This window comes from Umbelopsis ramanniana, assembly GCF_025399195.1.
Source record: "Umbelopsis ramanniana AG unplaced genomic scaffold K450scaffold_17, whole genome shotgun sequence".
Classification (NCBI taxonomy): Eukaryota; Fungi; Mucoromycota; class Umbelopsidomycetes; order Umbelopsidales; family Umbelopsidaceae; genus Umbelopsis; species Umbelopsis ramanniana.
The window spans coordinates 324,761-346,504 of NW_026252103.1; the positions used below are offsets into that span (position 1 = coordinate 324,761).

The 21,744-nt window shown below is 42.9% G+C and overlaps 8 protein-coding genes across 8 annotated transcripts; 7 read left to right on the top strand and 1 right to left on the bottom strand.

Annotated features, from left to right (window-relative positions):
- Positions 1-348: 348 nt before the first annotated feature.
- On the top strand, positions 349-5,277 carry K450DRAFT_234669 (uncharacterized protein). The gene is made up of 12 exons (XM_051587960.1): positions 349-875; positions 941-1,120; positions 1,191-1,301; positions 1,371-1,614; positions 1,682-2,254; positions 2,325-3,385; positions 3,448-3,726; positions 3,790-3,863; positions 3,941-4,245; positions 4,320-4,397; positions 4,467-4,715; positions 4,792-5,277. The coding sequence occupies exons 1-12, from the start codon at positions 510-512 to the stop codon at positions 5,049-5,051; spliced, it is 3,780 nt and encodes a 1,259-aa protein (XP_051446110.1). The 5' UTR covers positions 349-509; the 3' UTR covers positions 5,052-5,277.
- K450DRAFT_234671 (uncharacterized protein) lies at positions 5,156-6,476 on the top strand. The gene is made up of 5 exons (XM_051587961.1): positions 5,156-5,406; positions 5,497-5,596; positions 5,683-5,884; positions 5,962-6,110; positions 6,188-6,476. The coding sequence occupies exons 1-5, from the start codon at positions 5,259-5,261 to the stop codon at positions 6,246-6,248; spliced, it is 660 nt and encodes a 219-aa protein (XP_051446111.1). The 5' UTR covers positions 5,156-5,258; the 3' UTR covers positions 6,249-6,476.
- Positions 6,477-6,503: 27 nt separating this feature from the next.
- K450DRAFT_234675 (uncharacterized protein) lies at positions 6,504-8,174 on the top strand. The gene is made up of 4 exons (XM_051587962.1): positions 6,504-6,627; positions 6,692-7,102; positions 7,194-7,309; positions 7,410-8,174. Exons 1-4 carry the CDS (start codon positions 6,625-6,627, stop codon positions 8,071-8,073), a joined length of 1,194 nt encoding a protein of 397 aa, XP_051446112.1. The 5' UTR covers positions 6,504-6,624; the 3' UTR covers positions 8,074-8,174.
- Positions 8,175-9,032: 858 nt separating this feature from the next.
- On the top strand, positions 9,033-10,342 carry K450DRAFT_265367 (uncharacterized protein; the record flags this gene model as incomplete). Its single annotated transcript, XM_051592791.1, has 4 exons — positions 9,033-9,256; positions 9,331-9,486; positions 9,576-10,043; positions 10,120-10,342. The coding sequence occupies 4 exons, from the start codon at positions 9,033-9,035 to the stop codon at positions 10,340-10,342; spliced, it is 1,071 nt and encodes a 356-aa protein (XP_051446113.1).
- Positions 10,343-10,357: 15 nt separating this feature from the next.
- K450DRAFT_234682 (uncharacterized protein) lies at positions 10,358-11,462 on the top strand. The gene has a single exon (XM_051587963.1). It carries the CDS (start codon positions 10,482-10,484, stop codon positions 11,196-11,198), a length of 717 nt encoding a protein of 238 aa, XP_051446114.1. The 5' UTR covers positions 10,358-10,481; the 3' UTR covers positions 11,199-11,462.
- A 3,521-nt stretch (positions 11,463-14,983) lies between these two features.
- Positions 14,984-16,445, bottom strand: K450DRAFT_234693 (uncharacterized protein). The gene is made up of 3 exons (XM_051587964.1): positions 16,203-16,445; positions 15,876-16,093; positions 14,984-15,814 (listed from the first exon to the last, which is right to left on the bottom strand). The coding sequence occupies exons 1-3, from the start codon at positions 16,366-16,368 to the stop codon at positions 15,113-15,115; spliced, it is 1,086 nt and encodes a 361-aa protein (XP_051446115.1). The 5' UTR covers positions 16,369-16,445; the 3' UTR covers positions 14,984-15,112.
- A 1,411-nt stretch (positions 16,446-17,856) lies between these two features.
- K450DRAFT_198156 (uncharacterized protein) lies at positions 17,857-19,996 on the top strand (the record flags this gene model as incomplete). The annotated part of the gene is made up of 10 exons (XM_051584566.1): positions 17,857-17,947; positions 18,034-18,091; positions 18,160-18,292; positions 18,356-18,490; positions 18,600-18,734; positions 18,820-19,131; positions 19,195-19,452; positions 19,528-19,563; positions 19,623-19,686; positions 19,749-19,996. 10 exons carry the CDS (start codon positions 17,857-17,859, stop codon positions 19,994-19,996), a joined length of 1,470 nt encoding a protein of 489 aa, XP_051446116.1.
- Positions 19,997-20,401: 405 nt separating this feature from the next.
- On the top strand, positions 20,402-21,528 carry K450DRAFT_234694 (uncharacterized protein). The gene has a single exon (XM_051587965.1). It carries the CDS (start codon positions 20,437-20,439, stop codon positions 21,370-21,372), a length of 936 nt encoding a protein of 311 aa, XP_051446117.1. The 5' UTR covers positions 20,402-20,436; the 3' UTR covers positions 21,373-21,528.
- The last annotated feature ends 216 nt before the right edge of the window (positions 21,529-21,744 follow it).

Consider the following 21,744-nt stretch of genomic DNA (forward strand, 5'->3'; position numbering starts at 1 on the left):
TATGTTCAATCAGCATCGGCGTCCATGTAGCGAGAAAGATTATCTCAAATTCTGCTATTGAAATTACGCTGGATGATAAATTCGACTTTTGACCGCAGAAGTAATGTTGATTACTTGAAATACATCTATGTAGCTTAAAGATCAAAATTGGCACAGCTATCATGTAAATAGACCAGCTTCCATTTCAGAAGAGTGTACTATCTGTCTGCATACAGACGGTGTCCTTGCTGCAGCACATGGAGTGCTCTTGTACGCGATCTGATTACATTTGTTTGGTGCATTCACCATCATTAACTTCCTTTCAGATAGATGTATCGTTTATTAATTTGCAAAGGCAAATGGAAATATAGTCGCTCGATGTTATATGGCCTCACTTCATCTTCGGGTGCCTTTGCTTCACGTCCTGCAAACGGAAGCCAAAAAGCCACACGTGACCAAAGCAAAGCAGCTGGAAATGTCGTATTGCACAGCGGAAAAAAACCTAGCAGGTAGCGTACATCAGCTTGGTCATGAACACGCCTCCTAACAGAGGTCGAGCAGCCTCAGCAGCTACCAATAGAGGCAGGGGTCGCGGACGTGCCAAGTCTGGATCGAACAGCCCTTTCGCTGGGCACAACAATGGCCAAGCCGGCGATGGAGATCCATCGTGGCAGAACTCTCAATGGTCTCAGCAAGGAAAGCGAGGTAACAACAACCGCAATCGACCAGTCCAACAGAAAAACAACGCTTTGAACTATTCGCTTGACGATTTGCTACCCGGCTCTGACGAAGAAGTGATTTCCCAAACGACAACGAGGAGCAAGGCACAAACGTTGGACGAACGAGCAGCTAGATTTTCGGCCAATGCCAACGCGAAGAAAATCCATTATGAAGAGGTACGTTTTGGAGTTTGGGTCAAGCTCATGTCTGGGGGATCATTCATCAACATTTGTATATGCAGCTCAAAAAAATGCGCGCTCACGAACGTGAAGATGCTATGAGGAAAGGGTTAATCGACGATCCCGACAAACCTAGAAAGCTGCAAGACGCTATTAAATTCACAGGAACATGTCAAGACATGTGTCCACAGTTCGAGCGTTTGGAAAGAGAGCTTCAACATGGTTTGGATCAACTGGAAAAGGTAAGTAATCACATTGCTTTCTTCCCTTGTTATGAATGCATGGCCATTGACTTCTTCGCTTTGGTAATAGGACGAACAAGGTAACGCTGACCCGACGAAATGCGTAAAGACGTACCGACGTTCAGCTGCTGGTAATGAGCAAGAGCTGCCGTCGGATGTGCGCCCACCTCCTGTCTTAGAAGTATGAACCCCCGATTTGTACTTTCAGAGAAATTTGCCTCTGTTGATCTGACAATCTTCTAACTTACAGCGCACACTCGACCACCTATTCAACAATGTTCTGGGCGAAAATCCAATCGAAAAATGCCATGTCTTCATTCGCGATCGTACTCGTGCTGTGAGAAAGGACTTTGGTGTACAAAATGTGAAGAACATGGATGCCGTTCGGGCCCATGAGCGGATTGCACGTTTTCATATTCTCTCTCTCCATGAAATGTGCGAATTGGATGAAGAAAAGTTTAGTGAGCAACAAGAAAATGAACAGCTCCGCAAAGGTAGGACATTTGGACATGCACTTCGTGTGTAGTTGATGGGATGACTGAACTTTAACCTTTTCATCAGTTTTGGTCAGTTTGGCACAATTTTACGACGATTTGAGCAAAGTCGGTATCTATAGCGACAACGAAGCGGAATTTAGAGCTTATCAAATCTTAACTTATATACGAGATCAAGATGTTGTTCGATGGGCACAGACTCTACGACTTCCCATCTTCACGCATCCTTTGGTTCAAAGGGCTTTAGAGTTTCATGCTCTGGCACAGCGCAATAACGAAATCATGGGCACATCTGCACGTCGAAACAAGCCTGCCAATTGTGAAGCAGCCCAAAACTTCTTCACTCGGTTCTTCAAGATGGTGGCAGACAAGGATACCACCTTTCTGATGGCATGCATGTTGGAAGGGCATTTTCCCGATATCCGAAAAGGAGCTATGAAGGCTATGAACAAGACGTACAACATAAGGTACTCTGGAATATCGGCAGAAATAGTACGGCAGATGCTTGGCTATGACAGCGTCCAGGATTGTGTAAAGGAAGCTGAACTTTATGGTATCCTAGTCGACCACGCCAGCCCTGTTCCAGTCATTCATTTTAGCGGTACTACGTTGAACGGTACCAAAAAGCCTCTGTTCATCGGTAGGTTTTGATCAGTTGTGAACATAGCATTTGTACATGCGTCATATTCATTTCTACTTTATGTATGCAGAACCTCTTTCCAACCCAAAACCCAAAAAGTCACATTTACTTGTGGAACCTAAGAAGATCGGACTGACATTCAGCGACATTATATGTCGAAATTTGGGCGGTAGTAGTAGTACTTTACCACGAACGTCCAGGGCAATACCAATCCTCAGACCATCTTCCACGACACTTTTTGACGAATCAAAACGTGTCAGTGCGCCTTCATTGCCGGCAAAACCAGCCCGGGCCTCAATACCATTTACCTCAATACCACCAGCTACCGCAGCACCTACAATATCGACATCTGCTAGCGTGCAGTCAAAAAATACCTTACCAATAACTGCATCACCCTTTAAAGGCGCAATCAAACCTGGCTTCTTTGCGCTAGCTAATGTGGAAGCTTTGGAACAAAAGTACAAACCTTCTCAAAGCAAGGAAAGTGAAGCTGAGAAGTTGATTGCTAAGCAAAAGGCAGAAGCACTCGCCAAGAAAGAAGCAGATGAGCAGCTCAAGAGAAAAGAAGCTGCAGAAAAGGCTCGTATTGAGGAGGAGAGGCGTAGACAGGAAGCAGAAAAAGCCCGACAACTCGCTGAATTAGAAAGGCAGCGACAATTGGAGGCAGCTCGTATACGGGCTGAAGAAGAAGCCACCATTGCCAAGAAGAAGGCTGATGAAGAAGCGCATTTGAAGGTGCTGGCAAAGACACGTAAAATGGTTATTGTATCGCAACTACAAAACCAAATCTGCAATGACATTATGAAACAAGTCATCGAACAACAAGTGAAAAAAATTGCATTTGCTCGATACTTTGAACTGACAAAGGTTAAGCGTGTCGTGGATGTTTGGCGATATCGTACAAATCAAAAGATAGCTGAACGAAAAGCAGTGGCTGAACGATTGGAGAAGATACGACATACATTATCAAAAATGCAAGTGGCTAATCCATCCACTGTAGCTAAAATACACACCTTGGACGGCGACGTAACGAATGCGTCTACGGATGCCATGAACGAAACCGATATGACAGACAATGGACCTGAAGACATTGATGCATATTGCAAAGAACTTATTCGAGAGGTGGAACAGGTAAATATCTGGCGGTTCATGTATAACGAAAGGGAAATATGGGTAGCTGACTGTATTCTTAGGAATCACAATGGCGAGATCAGCTATGGCAACAGGAGGATTATGCACAATATCTCTATCCCGCTTTACTACCGTCCTTGTCATCGGTTCCGAACCATTCACCATCTACAGTGCAAGCTTGGCAGCTCTTGATATGCGTCGAATACTGGAATAGTCAGCCTGCACAATGGATTAGGCACAAGTTTGACCTCAGCGAGGCGACCGGGATCAAGCATATCCAACAACCCAAATTGAACATTACTTTTCAATCTGTAGCTTCTGATGCAGATTTGGACAAAAAGGTAAATGAAGCTTTGCGGTAAGGCATGTGATTCTGGACATCTCTCACCTATGCCATTGTTTAGTTGTTCATCAATACCGGGGCTATTATCTATCAGCTGTCTGATGAGAGACAATCAAATTCTAACGATTTAAAGAAGTAAGTCTCTATCCAGAATTCCCAGTGATTGACTGGCTCCCTCTTACTGAAAATTCATAATTCAATTTTAAACATAGTGCTGAATACTGGAACCAAGAAAAAGAACGATTTCATTCATTTATGAGACGCATCCAACAGGCTTCTCCCCAGCTGCGCGTACCTATTGTTCTTTTATATTGGCCGCTACAACCTGGATTGGAGAAGGAACTGAAAGAGAACATCCCCTCTATGCTGAATGTGTTTACTACCAGTGTGTTGTCTGAGCATCGAGTCGTGGTCATGTCACCAAAGAATGTCTGTGAAGACTTACCTGAGGTCATCAAATGGGTAGGACAACATGGTAGGAAGCCGAATCAGCTGACCAAGGCACTCAAGGTCGAAGGTAGGATAGTGTATTGATTGATAGCAAGACTCGATAGAGGATTGTGATATTAATACCGGTTGTTCTGAACGCAGTGGTCATGGAAAAGTTTTGGGAAGTTATGAACTGGAGTATGGCGTACATATACCAACGTTTATCTCAACCTCCGCCTGGTAAGTAGCGTGCTACAAATCACCAGTAAACATTAATGCAGAAGATTCACTTATGTTTTCCATTGGCAGCTACCGTTGATGACACCGTGCAAAACATAAATCACCTTGTTTCTATTCATAACAAGGCGATAGATCATCTGGTGATATTATTTGGAAAAGAGGATATGCATGATGATGATTATATGCTTCCTTATATGAAACCAAGGCCATTTGCTGGACGAACCATAACAAGTGCCGACCTATATCTCTTGCACACTGAGTGGCTATCACAGATCAAATTCCAGATTTCCAAGGTGGAGGTTCCTTCATCAGCTCAAGGTAATATTACGTGCCTACATGTGTTCTTAAAGGATTAAAACCCGTGACTAACCTATCCGATGGGTGCTGTCAACAGACATGTGTCATATCTTTTCCACTGTCAGTGGCAGTGCATTTCATGTGATCCAAAATGAGATTATACAGCATGGAACAATGACAATTATCGATACCAACAAGTTTAAACTGGCATTAGACTCATTTCAACATGACGCTTTCCAAATCTTTCAGGATGGTTCACACCAAGTTAGAAAACGGAAATATCCAATGGATACAGGTGGTCTGAGAGTGACCAAAAAGATGGATATCACTACATCATCCTCTAGCATGTTACTGTAAATTTTACAACACTCCGTTAAAAACCCCAACGTGTACATATAATAAAACAGACTGGAGCCAGTTTGCATGGATTGCTATGTTGTAGCGTGCCAGCGGATTCTTTCGTGTAGGAGGGTGCCTGAGCGGTTACCAGTCACAGCTTGAACCCGTCCGTTGCGGGGCCAGAGATTGTTGCTGGGTCTTGGTTGACAAAAGTTCCAACCAGCCATGTCGTCAGCCAACTATGAATGTTTACTCCACGGAATCATAACTACAGAGGAAGCAAAAGACTCGTTACTTCGACGACTGGTTGGAATGTGCGGCAAAGATTCACAACAAGATTTGTTTGAACATCAAATTGGATTCAGTCCAACCGGTAGGAATCATTGTTTGATTGATCGAGCAACATGACATAGCCTTTGTCTTGTTCCATCCACTAGGGACTTTTGCTAATGCATGCTACCAGTTCAAACGGCGGTCGGACCAGCGCGTAATGATGATGTTTTACTTCGACTTCACGCGAATATTCGCAACGAGAAGCAAAAAAGCCTGAAGCACCGAGAATGGTAATGAACTTTAGTTTTTCGGTCATGACGAATGTGTATAAACAAATCGTAGGCGACTTATTAAAGGAAAATTTGTATGTGTTTAGGTATTTGGTGCTTCAAGGTCACCCAGAACCACAGAGAGGAAGAACGGTATCCGTACGGCCAGTCACACAAGCCAAAGTCGGAGGTGACGCCCTTCGATTCGTTCGCTCATTGAGTTACACGTTTGCCTTTGAATTTGCCCGACAAGGCTTTGTATTTGCCTACCAAGATAGTGTTAGAATATCTGTGACTCAATTATACAAGGTAAGATGACCTACAGGAGGCTGGATCAAAACTATCAAGGAGACACTGTATATCAATTCTAAGTCCTATATCACTAGCTATCCAAACGATGGGACGTTTCATCGATGCAGGCATTTCATGATAACGAGCACCAGTGGTTAGTGGAATTAACGTCAATTCCTGTTACGCAAGAACAAGTCAACCAGATGGCAGAACAGCTGAACAAAATTCGGACATTATTGAGCGGGTAAGGGACTGACGTAGATGGAACAAGTTGTCTTTTGGGGAAGTAAGGTTTCCCACTAACAAGCCTCGTTTGTTTAGAATTGTCGAACTGGAGTGCGTGGATAACCGAGCCTTGCAGAACAAGATACATAGAAGTTGAATTATTACCCGAGATTCCTCCATATTAAGGAATTATCAAATTTTTCGTGGATGCGGAGAAGGGCACCGTGCATGATCCAGGATCGATTCCTCACCCATCAAAGAGTGTAAAGGAATAGAGAAGATAAGCAGCTTGATTGTATTAAATATGTTTGACATCCTGCTATCTTGTCAGCAGCCATCTGCAATAAAGCCCCTCATTTAAGTAACATGATTGACATCCTAAACAGCGGTTGAATATTCAAAGCGGGCAACTTGTCAATTTGGCCTAGGTTTCCCACGCGCGCAGAATTGATTGTAATTATTTTTACAACTTATATAAGAGAGAAAATCTCCCGCAACATACCTCCTCTTTGACTCTTATATTCCCATTCATCATGGTAAAATATCCTGTCTAGTAGCTTATGCATGATGGGCCAAAATTGCTAATGTCTTCTACTACAGCCTACTTCTGTTGAACAAGTTAATGCAACCGCCAGCCGATACACTGGCTATGATCATATCAAGTTCACTGTCACCAATGCCAAGCAAGCTGCAACGTATTACTGTATTCGCTTTGGCTTCAAGCATGTCGCTTACAAAGGTCTGGAAACTGGCTCTCGTGATATTGCTGCCCACGTTATCAAGCAAAACAATACTATCTTTGTTTTTGAGTCTCCCATTCAACCCGACGCAAGACCCGATATCACCGCAGACATCGCTCGCCGTGGAGACGGTGTCAAGGATGTCGCCTTCACTGTGACTGACGTTCGTACTGTCTACGAAAAGGCGGTTGCTCGTGGTGCCAAGTCGATATCTCCACCTCATGAGGAAACTGATAAGGATGGTACTGTTGTGTTGGCCACCATTGCCACCGTAAGTGGAACTTGACAAAAAGAGGCTGAGACCCCAACTTTATAAACACCAGTTTGATTTCTAATATGTTCAATTATCACATATTTATCAGTATGGTGATGTCAATCACACATTTGTGCAGCGCAGCGATTACAAAGGTATCTTTTTGCCAGGCTATGAAGACTCCAAACTTTCTCTGCGTCATCAAGATCCATTAGAAGACCTCCTGTAAGTTTAACAGCGTAAAGCATGTACTATATCAAGAGGAACCTTTCAGGCATTAATAGCTCATCTAATTCTATGCTCTTCGCTATTTTAAATTTATCAGACCTACCGTTGGCATTCAGTTCGTCGATCATATCGTCGGTAACCAGCCTGACCTCAAGATGAATGAAGCTTGCGAATTTTATGAAAACTGCTTAGAATTCCACCGCTTCTGGTCTGTGGATGATTCCCAAATCCATACCGAATACTCCTCTTTGCGTAGTATCGTGATGAGTGATCCAAGTGATAAAGTCAAAATGCCCATCAATGAGCCAGCCAAGGGCCGAAAGAAGTCTCAAATTCAAGAATTCGTTGATTTTTACGGTGGTGCTGGTGTGCAGCATATTGCATTGAACACTTCTGATATCATTACCGCCATTACCAACTTGCGTGCAAGAGGTTGTGATTTCTTGGCCATCCCTAATAGCTACTATGATAGTCTCCGTACTCGTCTCTCTGAACGTGATAAGACTGCCAAGATACCAGTAACAGAGGACCTCGATGTGTTGCAGAAGTTGAATATCCTCGTTGACTACGATGAAAATGGCTATTTGTTGCAGATCTTTTCTCGTCCTGTTGAGGACAGACCCACTTTGTTCCTTGAAGTCATTCAGCGCAAGAACCATCAAGGTTTTGGTGCTGGCAACTTTAAGAGCTTGTTCGAGTGCCTTGAAAAAGAACAAGACCTTCGCGGTAATTTGACTGATGAGCCTGTTTCCGCTATGTAAAAAAAAAACCGACCGAAACGAAGAAGTTAATAGCATTTTGTAATGAAAATGTACAAATAATAAATAAAGTATATCATGCATTTTTCATCCTCTATAATCAATCGCTTGTCCAGCACTTGCAATCAAAGACATTAATTCTAATAGAATACGAAAGACTTCAGGAGCTGCTTACAAATGACTTTAACAGAGTTGCAAGCCCTTGGGCTTGACTGGGCTGGGATGTGATTATGTGGTTGAAAGGGCGAGATCAAAAGCCCATCAAAATGTGACTGCCCAAGGAGAAAGGGTCGCGTCCGCAAAAAGAAATGTTGGGTCGTGTGTAAGAGCGCGTTCAGTGTTTCCACGATCCTCATCCATCCCTAGGTCCAGAATTGCATCTCGCATGACTAGTCGACATCTAGAAGACGTACTTCGGCAGTACGAATTAGATCGAGTAAAGCATTTAGCCTGTTGTCAATCTTGTCACACCATCGAACTCATCCTCAATCTAACCACTTTATGTTCTTTTCTAGTATGCGGAAAAGTAAAAAAAACGATTTCCACTTTGAATTCATGTTCACTCATACTTTGCATAGTAGACTAAGCTGTCAGCCTTCCCATTTTCCCATAGTTTTGCATACCATGGTATCACTAGCGTTGGGGCCATACCACAGCTTTCGATGCACGACTGCAACAAACTAGGTATCAGTGCCGTGGCTGACCGTAAAAAATTTCTGATGCTGACTCGAGCGCTTCGCAATCAAGATACGTCTCCTCCATCTCCTCGAACCAGTCTTCCACGTTCAAATATACCCAATTACGGTGAGCGTACTAGACGAGATAGTACCGCCCGATCACGCCCCGGCAGTGCGTACTTGGATAATCTCGATCTTGACCTTGTAGATGAAGAGGAAGAGATTCAATATACAAAAGCAAATCAATTGGTCAATGCTTATGGCATTCCAGTTTCTACAAAGAAAATGCCCAGTCTTGGTGCTATACGCATGACCGACGCCGTTACTTCATCACTTAAAGTTTCCGCCCCTGTCACATCAACATCTCCCAGCTCTCGTAGCAGCAATCTCAATCAAAAGATCAGAGTTTGTGTCAGGAAGCGTCCCCTTAGTACCAAGGAGATTAATCGTAATGAGAAGGATATCACTCAAGTGACTGGCGATCGCAATATTCAAATCAACGAACCAAAGTTAGTGACATTTACTGCTTGTACCAATTGCCCCCATGATCAAGTGTAACCTAAATGATGTTTAACACTTCAAGGACAAAACTGGACCTGACAAAATTCGTGGAGCAACATTCTTTTGTGTTCGATGAAGTTTTTGACGAATATACACGAAATGAAGTTCTGTATGAGCGAACGGCATTACCCTTGGTCAATTACATTTTTGCTGGCGGCAAGGCGACTTGTTTTGCATAGTAAGTTGTGGCGGTCAGATAGATGTGTTTCCCACATGTCTAGAGAGTCATCTTTTCGCACTATTCTTACCTCTTGGCTCTCCGTTTAGCGGCCAAACTGGTTCAGGCAAAACGTTTACCATGCTAGACCCTCGCAGAGGCTTGTATGTGCTCGCTGCTCGTGATATATTTGACATGCTGCAGCAACCTCAATATGAACATCTGTTTGCTTCCATTGGATTTTACGAAATTTATCAAGGTCAGCTCTATGACCTTCTAAATGAGAGGAAGCGATTACATGCACGAGAAGACGGCAACAATAATGTAGTCATTGCCGGATTGCATGAGTACGCCATTAGCAATGTGGACAGCTTGATGCAAGTATTTGACCTCGGAAGTCAAGTCCGTAGTACAGGTGCAACTGGAGCAAATGACAGTTCCTCACGGTCTCATGCTGTGCTTCAAATCCTTCTCAAGCCCAAAAAAAGTCGCAAGACCATCTTTGGTAAGCTCAGCTTCATCGATTTGGCGGGCAGCGAGAGGGGTGCTGATCGAGGTGAAACGGATGTGAAGACCAGGTGAGTCTAAATATGATGTACGAAGCATTCTGCCCACCAAGAAATAACCCCCTTTATGGCCATGGTCGGTGATTAGAATGGAAGGAGCTGAAATCAACAAGAGTTTGCTGGCACTGAAAGAATGCATTCGAGCATTGGACCAAGACAAAAAACATACGCCTTTTCGACAAAGCAAGCTTACCCAAGTTCTAAAAGATTCATTTGTGGGGAAGTCAAGAACTTGCATGATCGCAACAATCTCTCCAGGAAATACAAACAGCGAGCATACACTGAATACTCTTCGCTATGCTGATAGGTAAGAAAAAAACATTGGAAGTATGAGCAACAAAGGATGAAAAATGGCTCATTTATCGGTATTTTTTCCGCGCATGGTTCGGTAGAGTTAAAGAACTAAAAGGTAACCGACAAGGGTCTACGGGACTGGAGGCCATACGGCCAATGCCCTCTCGTGACGATGGCGAGGATGTAGATGATATGGACATGCAAGATTATTACAGCTCGGAAGAAGATTTTTCTGGCAAACTGGAAGAGCAAGATACTCAGCCATTCTACACAGAAGATATGGCAACCGAGAATATATTCGATGTTGACTTTCCTTACCAGGAACAAGATCTCCCATCTAGTCAACCGCTGAGTCAGGCATCCCATTTAAGATCACTGCAAACATCCTATTCTTCCAAACGCCTCGAAAGGTCGCCTTCAGAAGAGCATCCGTACAACGCTCCGTCCCTTTCCGTTAAGAAACCACTCATCCGATCAACGTCATCTACGTTGACATCGGGCATACCCCGTCCCGGCTACACCAGCCGTTCCAACAGCGGGTGCTCGGCTGTGTCATCTCCTCGCAGTAACCCTAGGGCGCCGTCACCTGTCCAAGACTCGCCACTTTTCTCGCATGATGAAATGCAAGAATTCATTGGCTTGCACCGAGCTGAGATGCGAGAAGTCAATGACTGCTCTAAGCGCGAAACCAAGTTGTTAGCCAACTTGACCCTGAACCTATCCAGTCAACGTGAAAGAGGCATCGTCAAGTCGACTCGGTCGTTTGAGGACTATCTCGGAGAGTTGGACGATATGCTGGCGCACAAGCTAGCCTCTATTGAAGCGCTTCGTGATCATATTGAGTTGATTGTTGAGCGAGCGACTCATGGCTAAATTGTTTTGGCCGACATGACTGCGCTACATTTTTACCCGCACACGTCCGTGACATTTGTATTCCCGAAAGTCACTGAACGTTTTAGAATGAGAGCACAAACCCTGTCACGGTTTTGAGGCATAATGTTGTAATAAAAATGTTTATTAGTAATAACCCTCTCATCGACTGATCAATCTGAGCTGCGCCTCTTTATGTCGATGACCAAGGAGTTTGATTTACCGAAGTTATAGAATTTTCTGTCTTCCAGAAAGCGACTATCGGAAATAGCTAAGGTTTTTTTTTTTTTTTTTCATGCGGAGTTGTTGACCAAACACACTCTAAATTGGGCAGGGCAGGTCATTCCTAGGGGATCGCTCGGCTAAACTGTAACCGAATTGGCGACGTTCAAAGAAGTTCTGTCAACTGTTACTTCGCGAGGCCCAGTGGAGTTTTTTTCATTCGGCGGATAATTACCGGACCGCTGGTTCCTTCATGTGCTGTTCGGACGGATAGGTCAAAAGGTCAGTGGAGTGACGCCACCCAATGACTATAACAACGTGACAACAAGGAGTGTAGCAACAGAAGATATGGCAATTTCACCAGGTTGATCATTCAAATGTATGAAATGGAAACACGCACGTCGAAAACATTTATAAAAAAAAAAATTCTTTTTCACAAACAAACACAGAAAATATCGGTGATAAATCTGGCAAAACATTTTGTCTATCAGCCATGCTAATTCATCTGAAACATCGTTACCGACTTATGGCCGATGTATCTGTCAAGTACGCAATGAATTTTTAGTCATCGTTCAAGTTCATGGTTTTTTACGCGCAAATACAATGACAGAGGCAACCAGAAACTATCATGTGGTAATCGAGATGTGTGGGTTGCGCAAAGCGGAATATGGGAAGAAGGATAGTAACATGAACGAAGCAGGATGGCAAAAATTGTTTTGCCGTTCACCTTAAAAAAAAATTGTAAACAATCGAAGCGAATGGAGAAAAGCATTGAATGTTATACTTCCTTTGAAGATACTGCGCAGGCTCAATGACGAAACGCAAGTAGAAGCCGTCCAACTGTATGAATATTTAAAGGTAGCTTACCAACCCCTAGGAAAAAAAATAATGCAAATTACGATCATTTTTTTTTATCGTAGATTTATGGAATACGGCCAATAAAAAAAAAATTTCTCGAAAAAAAAAATTCGACACTGCTGATTATAAATGAGTGAGCGGCATTGTATACTTAACACAGTAACCAGAAGATAGAAAAACGAAACTTCAGCAATTGAAGTAAGGACACCTCTTTCTCTTCCTCTTCTCCTCCCCTATTATCAATTCGCATTTTTAACCCTCGCCTTCCATCTTTGAAGATGCAGAGCAAGCTATCCATTCTATTACCGATATCACTTTTGTGTCTGTCACATCTTGCCGCAGCCCAACATAACCATGGTGCTGAAATGGAGGACATGCCCGCCTTCAACTCAACAGGCGATGAACCCATGTCGTATTGGGACTATCCTGATAATAAGGGCTTGTTGTATACACATATCGCCTTCATGGTACTTGCATTTTGGATTCTTATGCCTATGGGTAAGCAGGACAGGCCTAGTCACTCCATGAACCTTATATAGAAGAATATGCTAACCTTTACCGCCTCGACCAGGCATTGCATTCGGTATCGCTCGCTCGTCTCTTCATGTCCCTACTCAAATTTTGGCTTTCGGTACCGCTTTGGTTGGTTTCTCGTTTGCAAAGGCTTATGGCCACTCTGTACCTCACTTTTATGCCGGCAACGTCCATCATTCCATGGGATGGCTTCTATTTCTCATTTTATGGGGTCAGGTGCTTGTAGGTGTTGTTCGTAAGATAGCTAATGCGGTGGCACGTAGCCGTAGCAACGCCCATTACGACCGTCTGGAGACCGTCCACCTTGTCGGACGAGCTGAGTCAAGCTCTTCGTCCACTAGTGACTCACACCAGCAACGCAGCCAAACGTCTGAGGACACTTTGAACGACGAAGAGGACTTCCAGTACAATAAGGACAGCATTGTAATGTCTCCTGTTGAAATGGACGACGCCGAATTCCCATCGAATTTCGAAGAACTCGAGGAAAAGCCTACCATTGTCATGCGCACTTTTAATGTCATCAAGCCCTTCATCCCCAATTTTATCAAGCGAGCCTTCGTTGTCACGGCTCATAATCCATTTACTGTTACAGTGTGCCGCTGGGCCCATCTTCTCACTGGCAGAGTCTTCCCTCTCTTAATTTTCATTCAAACTTTGAGCGGTATGGTCGTTTATGCGGGTGTTTGCAGGTATGAGAGTCCCACTTTTTTTTGAAATTCCGATGGTGGGCCCTAAAGAAACATGGATATGACGAATTCCCGGCGGATGTAATATGTGCCGAAACCCAATTTTGCGTTTCATTAACTCATTGTTACCTGTCACAGAGGTTGGGAAGTTCTCGGATGCATTGCTCATTTAATCAAGGGAGGCATCTTCTTTATCTATGGCATCTTGACCTTTGCTCGCTACTTGGGTGTCTTTGCCGACCGAGGTTGGGCTTGGAATCATGTGGATAACGGCAGCAAGTTCAGCTTTGAAATGATTGAATGCGTTCTCATCTTCACCTATGGCATCACCAACACGTGGTTAGAGCACTTGGGTCAGGACGAAGCATGGACGCACAAGGATTTTGAGCACGCCTCTTTGGCCTTCATGTAAGTTGAGTGGTTAAACACCCGGAAAGTTTGTTTAAACTACTCCCATACCAATTCATTGCCTTATTTGACCATGCCCCTCTCTACTTTTTATTCGCAGGTGGTGGTGGTGCGGTCTTGCTGGAATCCTTATCGAAAGCAGGTCTCTTAGACGGTTATTGTATCGCGCCAGCAACCCTAATAGAAACGAAATCCAATCTAGACATGAACAGGAACAAACCTATTCTCTCAATCCCATTCCTGCCTTGACAGTTTTAATGACAGGTATTTCCATGGGCAACCATCATCAGGATACTCAATACTCAAGCAACGTCCATTACCTATGGGGACTGTTGATTTCTATCGCTGCTCTATGTCGCATATTCACTTACATCTCCTTGTACAAGAGCAAGCCTACAAGTCGTGAGCCCAGCCGTCCGCCTACCGAAGCGCTTGGTGCTTTTGCTCTCATTTGCGGTGCTATTCTCTTCATGGCTTCTAATGCAGGTACCATGGGCTGGTTAATGCGTAATCAAGTCGATTCCATGTTCTTGATGAATGTGGCCGTGGCCTTCTCCATGATCACCCTCTCCTATGTCTTTTCACTTATTCTTTTGAAGGCTTGGTCAGCCAAGCGTGAGGAGCTCAAGAAAATTGCAAAATCCCATACTCATACTCAAAGACATCTAGCCCTTCGCAACGATAGTGGGTTTGAAGCATAAACACTCCATTGTCGACAACGCCAGAAAATTATTTAATTTCTTTTCCTATGGTCAGCAATTGTATCCCCAACCCAGCGTCGTCTCTAATTCTTAGAACAAATGCCTTTATTTCTTTACGTGTTTGTCATCAGTTAGGCGACACGTATATTTCTTCTTGTTCGTTTTTTGCATATCTTCCAAGTCATTGTATATACTCCTATTTTTTTCTTTCCACTTGGAACCCCAATTATTGTGTCATCTATTTCATTCAGCCTTGACATCCTTTACAAATCACTTACTTAACTTCTTTACACTTCATTTGAAATGAAAAAATACCTAAAAAGGGGATATACAAAACAAACACGTTACGCAACAAACCATGTTAGCATTCATTGTCTATGTGAGAAAAGAATTGCGAAAGTAAATAATTTATTGAAACGATGTATTTTGGCTATGTTTACAAGTTGTGGTTACCGTATCGTATCATGGTTGCAGGCCAGCATACCAGGCTTGCTCGCAGTTTCGTCCATCATGAATTACGACCGCTCATTAATTCCCCAAAGTCATCAGTAGGTAAAGAAAACTCTTGTTGCTTAATGGAAGGAACAGATTTTGAAAACCGAAATTTCCGTTTATACTTCTTTTTCTCATCTGGTAGTTGTTGCTTTTGGTTGTCTGTGACGGTGGTCTTCGGTATTCGTTTCAAAGGCTTTTTGGGTTTAATGATTGTAGTCTCTTTTTCTCGAACTCCCGGATCAGCTTGGTCCGGTACCTTCGTTCCCTTTTTGCTTTGAGATTTGGGTTTGAGCGGCAGTACTTCTGGAACACTGGCTGGTGGAGTAAGTGGTGGTGTGGCTGGATCTAGCTCAGGCATTCGGTGGGTCTCATTGACAGGCTTCGCAATGGTGGTATATACAATTTTTTGCTTGCCAGGCAACAGACCAAGCGCTTCATACCGCATCAAAAGTTCTTCCGCTTCTCGAATCATGCGCTGGTGAAGGGATTTAATCTCTGCTTCGTCCAACTCGCCAATGCCATCGCGGCGAAGCCGTGACGATAACGTCGCTAACAAATTGGTTCGGTTCATGCTTTTTAATCTATCGACAAGTCGCATTTGTTGTTGCATATCGTACCGCAGCCGCTCCTTTTCGCGATTTTTCAGCTTTTTTTCCGCCATTTCGTGTTTGCGATGTCTCCGGAGATACGCCTCATCATCCGTGTCTTCTGTCACCTATATGAAAATGTCCGTCAGTAAGCGAGCGCATTATCTTGAAGGGTGCTTCGTGGCTTACCGGTAATTTTTGGGCGGTCTTCTTAGAAGCAGCAGGAATTTTATGGTCGATCACTCGAAATGCTGGCACTTTTATCTCGGTTTGTAGCTCCGATCGGCTTTGTGCACTTGCTTGCGCCATACCTTGCCCATCTGCAAGAGTCTGACAACCATCAAGTTGACTTCCATCACGCAAAATTCGTATGATGGTGTGGCCATTAAACTGCGGCTGATTCAATTCTGTCGTTAAGCAAGTCGGCGGATTAGTGATGTACTTTTTGTAGCGCAGAAGCCTGTAGTTCACAGCAACACGCGCAAACTCTGTTCTATAGAATCACAAGTTACTTACTTGTATGCGCATCTTCGAGATCAGCAACAGCAACATCGGTAAGCAAGGAATGCCGAGTGGGCAGCTCTCGCTTTTGGGATTCTTGTCGCTTCCGTTTTCTGGGATTGCTACCTGTTGGGTCTATTTTTACTTCTGATCTTCGAGTCATGGCACTAGGCATACTCATTACTTTTCTGCCAGTGCAAATATTTTGTTGCTGCCGTGGAATAAAGACTGAGGAATGAGTGTGGGGAGGGTTTCTTCAACGACAATAATTTCGCAGCTTGGGCCATTGCGCCAGCCCGCTATTTGAAAAATATGCTGGTTGAGCGCGTGCTATAAAAAGACAGTCACATTGAACCAATGAAAGCAAAATGCCCTTTCCGCAAATTGGCAATTTTGGATATTGGTGATTCGGTTAAAAAAAAAAAAACATTTACTGTGCTGTTAAAATCATAAGAAGCGTAAAAGAAAATTGAACCTTTCATAAGAGAGATTTTCATTGGTAACAGAGATGTTGTTGAAGTCAATAGAACCGGTCGTAGTGCATTGAAGACATGCTGGGCGGCTTTCACTTGTTCACACCGATTGCTCGATACAATACAGAATGTTGCTGTGTTGGTATCTCTTTGTCCCAATGCGCTACAACTTTTTGCAGATTGAGACATTGTGGTGAGATATGTTGTCGAACGTTCTACTTTTTTATCAAGTTGATAATGCTGACATAATTTGGTGGTGAGGACCTATGAAATAATTGAACTTTGAGAATTTGCAAAGATATTGTAAAGGTACATAATCCTGGCTGGTTGCGACAGATATTTGAAGCAGACGCAAATCATTTCTGAAATTACTGAACACCTTAATTGCAAAGTACTCGGAGGAAGCAATTGAACCATATCACCATATTGATATATTTAGTGAAAGCTGTGTTTTCAATTTCATTTGCGCAAATAATACTTTAATCTCAATAGAATCAAAGGCATTAGCTAATACATATCGACATGTTGAATACTTGAAACTACAGTGTGAAGCAAAGCTAGAAATACGATAAAAACGGAATCACCTAACAATCAGCATTAATGATATAGCTAAAGAAATTTATCCATTTGAGGCGCTACAATTGCATCTGGATTTGTTGGTCATTGCGACTACCTATCGCCTTTTGGTACTTTACGCTTTATATGCTCGAGGTAATCTAGGAAAAAAAAACACTTAACTTCATCATCTCCTTATTGCATAGCTAATGTATCATACCGGTTGTCATCATACAAAATACCTTTGATTGCCGTTGGCTTGGGCTTATTTCGAAGGATAACGATTGCCTAAAAAGTAGTCTTTAGTTGGCATGCATTGTTAGCCGCTTTTGACCCGAATCGATACCAACCAGTGCTAGATAAATCTTATTCAATCGATGTTTAGTTGTATCAGACCTTTCCAAAGGCATCGTACTGAATTTCTTAAAAATAAGAGGAAGGGGAGTGTGCGAAGAATTGAGTTCCATTCCATAAAAATATCAGCGGATCAGTGAAAATCAAAGGCACTTTGCGGTGTTCAATCACTGATTTCAGCTCTCTTCTCAGCATACATTCATCTGTTCCTTAGTTCATACACCTTTTACTCTTGCCTCTTTGCTTTATTGGACCAATAATTTCAAAATTACTCGCAGCCTTATAGCATGATAGCACAAACGACAGATCAGGGAACATACGCATCTGAAAGTCTGGCCAATACTGTGGATAGTAATGCCTCTGACGCTGGAAGTACAGGTAAGATCATATCGCCTTCTCCCAAATACAAAAAGTGAGTCACCTGGGACCATTGCAATCTAAGTAATATAAAGACGATAAAACAGCATGCGATGAAAACATGGACTCCAGAGGAATGCCTGCTGGGTGTGTTTTTGTTGCCAGGTAAGTCGACTTATGTCATGCATACATTCGTTGCCCCAGACAAACCTCTTATTTATCATTTATTTTAGTCTGTCCAAGCTACTGAAGGACTCAGAACTCAGCACATCTGTATTGCAGCATTTCTCTCAATGGGGTTTAGTTCTCAATGTGAAGGTATTTAGAGACTGGATGCAGAGACCTTACGGCTTTGTTCAGTTTGCGGTAAGTTCAGTAAAGTTCATCAGGGGTCGCTCATCGAGTCACCATCTAAATCTTTTTGATCAGAGTCAAGAAGATGCCCAAAAAGCTCTCAAAGAAGCGTCAGGAACTTTGTTGAACGGCAGATACATCCGTTGCGAACCCGCACGCGTAAACAGAACTATATATCTTGGACAAATGCCTGAAAACACCAGTAAAACGGTAAATAAATAATCACATCAATCACAAAAGATTTCACAACAGACAAAGCATTATCATTTATATAGATGGGTGTGCCTTATTATTCATTTGCTCTTCCATCAACATACAGGAAATACAACAGCTAGCTGAAAGCTTCGGCTGCATTGAAGACGTAACCATTATCAAGACCACCGCTACGCATTCCACAACTGTGGGGGCTTTCATCCGATATCAATATAGAGATGATGCTATCAAAGCTTATCTGGTACATAATATATTAATAACTTTTCTTTATTTTTACGTTTGCATAAGGTAAATGAGGGTTTACTGTACTTTGTATTTTTCTCTAGGTACTACATCATGATCCTCCATTCCAAGCTATGACAGTCGAGTGGGCAACTAACCTGAACCAGTCAAGCAAAAAGATGAACAATTTGATGGAAGTCGCCTCATCTTCCACATTGGTCATCAAAAACTTGCCTCCAGGCATCAATCAGGATGACCTGCGCAACTACCTTATGTCGAGCGGGAATATCTCATCTGTTGTGTTAGTCGGGAAAACTCCAGTGAGGAAAAGAACAGCAGCAAATAACAATGATCCACGTTGTGCCTTTGTCCGGTATGCGAGTTATGAGGATGCTAAAAAAGCGCAAGAAATTGAGGTAATTCGGTTTATTTGAAATGGGCTGTTCGGCCATCATCATTCATCCAATAATACCTTCCAGAACGGCAAAGTATGGAATGGATATAAGATAAAGGCGTTCTTCAAGGATTGCGAGAGTCTGCGGAACGATAGCGTTAAATTTGACAAGTTTAAAAAACCTTACCCCCCTGGTCAATGTGTTTCGTCTTCGATGGCTAAACTGAATATGGCTCGCTCGCAGAAAACTCCCGACCAAATAGTAAACAAGACATACTCGCTCAATTCGTCCCTGGTTCCATCTTCATCTACTTACCCAAGACCACAGAAGCGTGACTACAAGGTAAATGAGATCGAATGTATTAGTGCTTTAACCTGTATTGAACTTGTCAAAATCTAATGGGTTTAGTTTTCATAGCCTAAAGGTAGCTTAGCCAATAGTATATCCCAGCTGGTGAGTTAAATTATGCGGTGTGTTTACATTTGCCGATATTTACAATTTCTCTATTTTAGTGTCAGTATCCAGCAGAGCTGCAAGTTAGGTCTGTCATACAACCATGTGCAGATGGATATCAAGGTAAGTCTCGCTACAGCCAAGCCAGCCAGTCATTTTTCACATGTAGCCTAATCTTTCATTAGTCCCTTGTAGCTTGATGACGTACATTTCATCACATTATAACTCTCCTGACCACTCTGGATTATACTACTCCCTACCCATGTACCAGTACTGCCTTGATTATGGACTAGGTTTTTACTATGCAAATGGATACGGATACCCAGGCGCCTGCTATCCTGTAACACCACCGACCCCATTTACAAGCATGCCATTAAGCTCCGCGGGCAGGAAAACTTCGTCCAGGCAGAACAGCGACTGTGATCGAAATTAAAAAAAAAAAAAATGGGTTAAAACCAAAGTCCGCATATGGCTCTCACGTGAGTTGTAATGTTTGACTTTGACGTAGCAGACATAGCAAAATATGGTTGTATTCATGGAGCCATTAAAAAACAATCGAAAGCTTCAGTTGCAAAGAAATAAAGCATTATTCAAGCATTGTAAGTAAGGAGTAGGAAGAACAAGGAGGCTCAATCTCAAGTGATATCAGAAAGCGGATAACGAAATGCCTTGATTGGTGTCTTCTGCACAGCTGATCATTTTTTTTTTTATTTAATGTGAAGCGTATACCCCACATTATTTCTTCTTTCTTCCTTACTTTTCACTTCTCTGAAACTCCTTTATTTTCTTTTTATTGAGCAGTTTGGAATAATGTTATTGCCTGAACACGGTGGGCATTCTCTCGAAAAATGTCCTATCCGATGTCGGTACTTGATGTTGGTCAACACACTGGATATGACGGTTTTAATCACTGGCGAACATCCATCATGGCTAAATGCCAAATACGATTCTTTACCTCTTCAACTCAAAGACATACTCATACCTACCGAATCACCACACCATTACATGACGGTAGAAAGTAATCGACTGTTGTATATCTGCAGCCACCCAGTCTCGTCTCCACATCACATGTTACTTATGGCCAGCGACGTGACCGACCTTAATGCGGGGAACCACCTCTGTTTACGGGTTACAGAGTATGGAGTCATTGAGGCCTATTCATTGGAGCAAGGCGGCCTCTCTCAGGATGTGGCCATGGATGACATTTTATTAAATCGACCGATCATGTCGCTTGTTCACGAAGACGATATTGGATTATTGTGTAACGCACTTCGCAACCTGTCTGACTGTCGAGTTCGTTGGCAAGTGAATCCAAGTACTTCGTACTGGGATGAAGAGCATGTTAATATTTATTATGCTTGGGCAAACATCTATGTCCAGCAACATGAAGACTGGTTCATGTGCGTTATCCAATTGCCAAATCCTTCCATGGAATGGTCCATACTCAACCTAGCTATTCATCCAACCGCCTCTGGACTACTACATATGGCACAGATGAGATTGATCAACAGTAACCTTTATCATGCGATGGGATTGACAATCAGGGCGTTTTCCAAATTCAGCACCTTGGCCATCTTATCTCTGACGAAAGAAAACCACTTGCTACAAAAATATACCAACACCCTGAAGTCATCTTTGCGCCATCAGGAAAAACGACCGCCCGTTCGATACGTACTGTCTGTTTTAGCGCATCTCAACATACTCAGCTCTCCTTCCCAACCTAGAGAATTCGTAGAGGATGCTTTGGATGTGCTCACCAATATGATGATCCTCTCTGAATCAGATCCCACGCCACAATCTATTGTTTAGACGCCCTTTTGATAAGAGCGGTAAATTATTTGCGTTCTCTCACTTGAAAATCAAAATTGTATATAATGTAAAGAATGAATTGGTACGTGCTATTTGAGCTGCACTTTTGTTGGTTTAAGATATAATATAAATAAAAGAATTTCTGTGGTTCTCTACCTTCTATAAGCTCTAAGCATTGTTACAAGTCTTTGGGAGGATTTTGCATCGTTATTTATGAGGTTTTGGTGGTTAATTATCCGGTTTCCAAAGTCGTTCGGGACCTGGGTCAATTGTAGGCGGTATGCTTATGATACCAATCAAGTCGAGCAATAACTCCTCTATCGTATTTCTTCCATGATCTTACTCTGGCCGTGCAATTAGGTCGTGCAGAAA

Bases quoted from the DNA above. Each gene is read 5' to 3' on its own strand.
- K450DRAFT_234694 (XM_051587965.1), top strand. From the start codon at position 20,437: ATGTTGGTCAACACACTGGATATGACGGTTTTAATCACTGGCGAACAT.
- K450DRAFT_234669 (XM_051587960.1), top strand. From the start codon at position 510: ATGAACACGCCTCCTAACAGAGGTCGAGCAGCCTCAGCAGCTACCAAT. The intron at 2,255-2,324 runs GTAGGTTTTGAT...TTATGTATGCAG, and splicing joins CAAAAAGCCTCTGTTCATCG to AACCTCTTTCCAACCCAAAA. The intron at 4,246-4,319 runs GTAGGATAGTGT...TTCTGAACGCAG, and splicing joins CAAGGCACTCAAGGTCGAAG to TGGTCATGGAAAAGTTTTGG.
- K450DRAFT_234682 (XM_051587963.1), top strand. From the start codon at position 10,482: ATGCCCTCTCGTGACGATGGCGAGGATGTAGATGATATGGACATGCAA.
- K450DRAFT_234675 (XM_051587962.1), top strand. The intron at 7,103-7,193 runs GTAAGTGGAACT...CATATTTATCAG, and splicing joins TGTTGGCCACCATTGCCACC to TATGGTGATGTCAATCACAC. The intron at 7,310-7,409 runs GTAAGTTTAACA...TAAATTTATCAG, and splicing joins GATCCATTAGAAGACCTCCT to ACCTACCGTTGGCATTCAGT.
- K450DRAFT_234671 (XM_051587961.1), top strand. From the start codon at position 5,259: ATGTCGTCAGCCAACTATGAATGTTTACTCCACGGAATCATAACTACA. The intron at 5,597-5,682 runs GTAATGAACTTT...GTATGTGTTTAG, and splicing joins AGCCTGAAGCACCGAGAATG to GTATTTGGTGCTTCAAGGTC. The intron at 5,885-5,961 runs GTAAGATGACCT...CTATATCACTAG, and splicing joins CTGTGACTCAATTATACAAG to CTATCCAAACGATGGGACGT.
- K450DRAFT_234693 (XM_051587964.1), bottom strand. From the start codon at position 16,368: ATGAGTATGCCTAGTGCCATGACTCGAAGATCAGAAGTAAAAATAGAC. The intron at 16,094-16,202 runs GTAAGTAACTTG...GCTTAACGACAG, and splicing joins TCTCGAAGATGCGCATACAA to AATTGAATCAGCCGCAGTTT. The intron at 15,815-15,875 runs GTAAGCCACGAA...ATTTTCATATAG, and splicing joins AGACCGCCCAAAAATTACCG to GTGACAGAAGACACGGATGA.